We start from the raw sequence: 5,230 nt of genomic DNA on the forward strand, positions 1-5,230 counted from the left end.
AGACATTAACTTGTGAGCACAAAACACCAGATACTTCTCTTTTCAATATGAATAAGGCTTTATTAGATAAATCTAAGACATATAAACTAATATAACACATAAGTTTACAGCAATACGTTAAATTGCATAGACATGAACAACCATCAATCACTTAATTAACGCTCAAATTGAGTTTCTCAATGGGGTTAAAATTATATTAGATACACCAGCACAAATGTCTGAGGATACAGTTCCTTGGTTTCCTATGAAGGGGAGCCCCGTTGAAAGGGGTATCCGGGTGTCGCTGATTGGCTGGAAGTTCAGTAGTGGCTGAAGTGACGTCTTGGGAAGCCCGTGGTTGTTGGGCGTAGGCTGAAGGTGCAGAGTCGTGTGCGCTGGTTGGAGTTGAACGGGCACCGGAGGTCAGGCGTCGGAGACTCGACATTACAAAACTTAACTCAGAACACGAAACTCTCAAACGGAAAAGAAAAGAAATAAAGTTTGACGAGACGAGGTGGTGTTCCTTCTCATTGTGGCTAAGTAGCAGCAGGCGTGCAGGCCGAAGCACGCTGCAACCGCGCTCAAAGAATAGTGATGACAAACAGCATGACTAATAGCAGCAGCATAGCTAGAGACTAAAAGCAAAGATTTTATGGTGTCCTAAGTATTTAAACTGGCCTGTTGGCCACACCTCAAATGTTGTCTTGACCAATCAGATATTGTCTTGGCTCGTATCATAAATCATATGTTTATCTTACCAAGCATGTGGTCCGAATTTTCCTGCCTTGCAGGGTCTAATTTTGAACATGATTCCTATTACCAGGTTATGATATATTTGAAAAAAATAAATGATTGTCAGGACAATATCAAGCAAGCAGATTCAATTAGATCAATACTAGACATGACTATGTATCCTATAGTTATCAAAAGACATACACAATAAGTGATTATACATGATAGTCAAATGTGTGGGTTACATATAAATGAATATGGAGTTAAGCGATGGAATGATATTCATTTAGAAGTCATTTTGGAGTTCATTTTGGTCCATATATATGTGCAAAAGACAGTTTCTTTGTCATTCTCTAACATAGGGATGTTCTGTGAAGAGGTTTAAAGCCCTTCCCCCTTAGGAATTTCAGTCTGGTTCTGCTGGGTGGGGGGAAGTCAATGGAAGTGTGTAACTCATGGGTTTCCATGTGATGTCCAGCGTTGCATTTCAATTACGAACAACAAATTTGACAATCTCTTCTGCGAATTAAAATAGTCAATAATTGTTCTAGTGGTGTTAATGTTGAAAGCTGTTGTGTGAACAAGTTGGTTGGTTGGTTATCTTCCTTGGGACTGGTGGCACAGAGTGTTTTATGACTTCCTGAGGAATTCGGCTCGTGTTACAAACACCGCTTTGATAGACTCTTTAATTTGTCTGGTTCGACTCATTTCTGTTACAGTGATCTCAGACTGTGCTGATCTGGTTTCTCCGCTGCATGGATCTTCTTGTGTATCTTCAGGTGATTTTTAAAAGCAAAACTCTTCCCGCACTGATCACATGTGTGTGGTTTCTCTCTGCTGTGGATCGTCTCGTGTTTTCTCAGACTTGCTGACTGACTGAATCTCTTGTCACAGTGTGAACACTTGTAAGGTTTCTCTCCAGTGTGAATCCTCTGGTGCAGTTTTAAACAGTTTGCTGAAATAAAAGTCTTCTTACACTCAAAGCACATGTAAGATTTTTCACCGGTATGTATTTTCTGATGTCCTTTTAAACTTTGCAGAAGTGAAAAACTCTTTCCACAATCAGAACATGAATGTGGCTTCTCCTTCGTATGAACTGTCAGGTGATTCTTCAGGTGTGATCCAGAAACAAATCTTTTGCCGCACTCATCACAAGCATACGGCTTCTCTCCGGTGTGGATCCTCGTGTGAATAGTAAGTTCATGTTTGTATGTAAATCTCTTTTCACACTGATCACACATGTATGGTTTCTCTCCGGTGTGGATTTTCATATGTTCTTTAAGGTGTGGTGATTGTGTGAAAGTCTTTCCACACTGATCACATGCATACAGTCTTTCTCCCGTGTGGATCCTCATGTGTCCCTTAAGATGTGCTCTCTGTGTGAAGCTCTTCTCGCACAGATCACACGTGAACGGCTTCTCTCCAGTGTGAACTCTCATGTGTCTCTTGAGTCTCCCTGTATCTGTGAAGCTTGTCCCGCACAGATCACATGTGAACGGCTTCTCTCCAGTGTGGATCCTCATGTGAACATCAAGATGTTGTTTGGTTGTGAAACTCTTTCCACACTGAGAGCAGGTCAAAGATTTCTTGACTCTTCTTTTCTTTAAAAATGTCTTTTTAGTCTTTGAGCAACTCAAGGGTTTTTCTCCAGGGTTCTCGTGATGTTTCTCCTCTGCTTCACTCAGTTCTTCACTCTCCTCGCTTTCTTCCATCAGATCTGAAATGAAAAAAATGTTTTACATTAATTTTCAGTAAATATTCAGTAAATAATTCAAAAATAGTAACATAAAGTAAAAGGACATAGAAGTGAGCTCTGATGAAATAGCCTAAAGTAGATACCTGTTATAAAATATTACAGCCATTTTGATGCTTTTTTATAAATGAATTTTACATCCCTGAAACTTTCCATAAATGAGTTACACTAATCTTTAAATAATTATTTTTAAAGCATTATATACGCACAAATCCTATGTTTCTGTAGTGAGAACTACTAAATATATTTGATCAATAACAAAAATTATCTAATGTAATATTAACATTAACCATAAACAATAGTGCCATAATGTTGATGGCAACTTTTAGATTGATATTTAATGGATTTGACTAAAAACTGTTTTAATTATTATGGGCTGGTCACACTAGACTTTTCCTTCCAGTGACTCATTCATACGCATGTGAACGTGGGACACCAGAAACACATGTTTTGCTGTGTGTTAGTTCAAGTTTAATGGCAATTGATTATTGTTCATTTATATCATAATTTAATTAGACAGTTCTATTAATTCTTTATATTTTAGGTGGATCTCACCCGTCAGTCTGATTATTAGTCAGAGGTTATGGCTAATGTTATTTAATAGGCTGCTCGTGCTTGCTATGATTTAAACAGTAGCTCCACTCACTCTCCTTCAGAAACCTACATAACTCAGTTATAGCTTTTGACTATTACTATGAAGTATGCCACCTCATGCTTGCTATTATTTTTGTAATTTTAAATAACTCTCTTTTGTGATCTGATGTGGTTTCTTACTGCAGAGTGAGGTTGAAAACTACAGTCTACTGTAATAAAGGCTATATCGATAAGCACTGCATTATACATTTACTTTATTATTATGAAAACACCAGAGGTGGCTTGAAGACAGACACGGTAAATATTGTCACAGCCATGTTTTTTTTGTGTTTTTTTTTTAAGTGAATGCATTAAAGGCCAATATTTCATATTAAAAGCATGAACTCTGTTTTATATTTTGCAGACCTCCTGACAAAAATAAGCAATTACTGTCACAGATTTTTATCATAAAATAATATTTTGAATCTTCAGACCTTTCTAATGCTTTATAGTCATATTGTGAGCAGGATAATCATTCTCCAGAAGGAGTCATGACAGAACATCTGGAGTTTGCATTGACTGGGATTTCACACTTCTTTGAGGAACAGGAGGTCATTTAGATGGAGACCGTGGGAAAAACACACCATCTGCAGCAGACAAAGCATCTCTAAACTCTCTCACTTCTATTAGATTCCTGGTCTGTTTCTTTGGACACAAGTCACACTTTTCTAATGATACCAAACCTGACTGAATTGACCTGCATTGACAGAAGATTATATTTCATCTGATCTTTCTGAGTGAAGTGAATGGAGGGAATGATGGGTGAAGAGGCTGAAGTGGGGGAGAAGAGAGAGATGTGATGGAAGGACAGCAATCTTGACTCTGTGGGCTGTGAAAACAGATGTCTGTGTGTGTTTGTATTGTCTCTATCTCAGGACATCAAAGTATCTGTGGTTATTTCAGCCTTACACTGTTACTCATTACATGATTTTCCTCCTTAGAAAAAATGGATCTCTCGGTTTACACAAACTGTACAGTGTTGATCTCATTCATCAAAGTTACTGTAAGAAGAATCATCTCTATAACTATGAAAAACAGCTTTAATTCAGGAGAAATATATCTTTATCTATAGACTAGATAGGCATTACTTGATACATTCTGGTGTTTACCAAATGTTCAACATTTTGGTAACATTGTTGCAAAATAATAGTAAACCAGATATAAATAAATGTAAAATAAAAATAAAATAATAGTTGACCTGATGTTGGCAATCAATATGAACATTTCTTAAACCTCCCTTTACTGACCACTTGATGAAAGCCATTTTTTAACCCATTTCACAGAAGATCTGAATCTGAAGAAGTGCTTGAAGAATAAACCTGACCTGTTAGTTCTTCAGTGTCTTCAGTGAGTTTGATTCTGCAGGGTTCTGGATCTCTCATCTTCTCTCTGTCCTCTTTAAGAAACTCAGTGCTTGCAGATTTCAGCTCTTCCTGATGATCTGATGCTGTTGTAAACTGATGGGAATATTCCAGCATTTATTAGGGAACTCCTGGGGGCGGAGCTTCCCTGAGGATGTGAACGGTGTGGGAGGAGCTTCACTGATGATGTAATTGCAGTGGGAGGAACCGATCTACCAAAATCAAATATATAACAGTTACTGAGTTTGTTGTTATGCCAACTGATAACAGAATATAAATATTGTAATGAAATTCTTCCAAAATATAAATAATGGTGGGAAAAACTCACAGTGGAAACATCCAAAGTCTCTTTAAGACAAGTCATGTCACTCTGCGGCCATCTTTGAAATGCTCTCGGGCATCCAAGTGCAGCTCCTATCTCTTTGAATGGGGAAACTTCAAACCTCACAAAACTCTTCACTAGGGTTGTTAGATGAAACGGTTCAAAAACGTCTGGGACGCGAAGACACCTTTTCCCACCTTTGACCACAAGATATCATTAGTGTGCAACGTGCTGAAAAGATACAGTTGAGAGGAAAGCCTCGTGCTTCGTAAAGCTTCATTTCACCATCACTAGGAAAACAGTTGAAGGCATAAACTCCGAAATAAATCTACAGAGCTGTAACCAAACAGTCTCAGTCTGTTGAAAACAATGAAATGAGCTTTGAGTAGCAATTTACAAGAGATCTGGAGACATCAGCATAATTAACGAGGTGAGAACGGGAGCTATTGA

At 38.0% G+C, this 5,230-nt stretch overlaps 1 protein-coding gene across 1 annotated transcript; it reads right to left on the reverse strand.

The window, feature by feature from the left end:
• Positions 1-1,223: 1,223 nt before the first annotated feature.
• On the reverse strand, positions 1,224-4,539 carry LOC113071103 (gastrula zinc finger protein XlCGF8.2DB-like). Its single transcript, XM_026244470.1, has 2 exons — positions 4,422-4,539; positions 1,224-2,428 (listed from the first exon to the last, which is right to left on the reverse strand). Exons 1-2 carry the CDS (start codon positions 4,477-4,479, stop codon positions 1,425-1,427), a joined length of 1,062 nt encoding a protein of 353 aa, XP_026100255.1. The 5' UTR covers positions 4,480-4,539; the 3' UTR covers positions 1,224-1,424.
• Positions 4,540-5,230: the final 691 nt, after the last annotated feature.

This window comes from Carassius auratus, unplaced genomic scaffold (genome assembly GCF_003368295.1).
Source record: "Carassius auratus strain Wakin unplaced genomic scaffold, ASM336829v1 scaf_tig00005954, whole genome shotgun sequence".
NCBI lineage: Eukaryota > Metazoa > Chordata > Actinopteri > Cypriniformes > Cyprinidae > Carassius > Carassius auratus.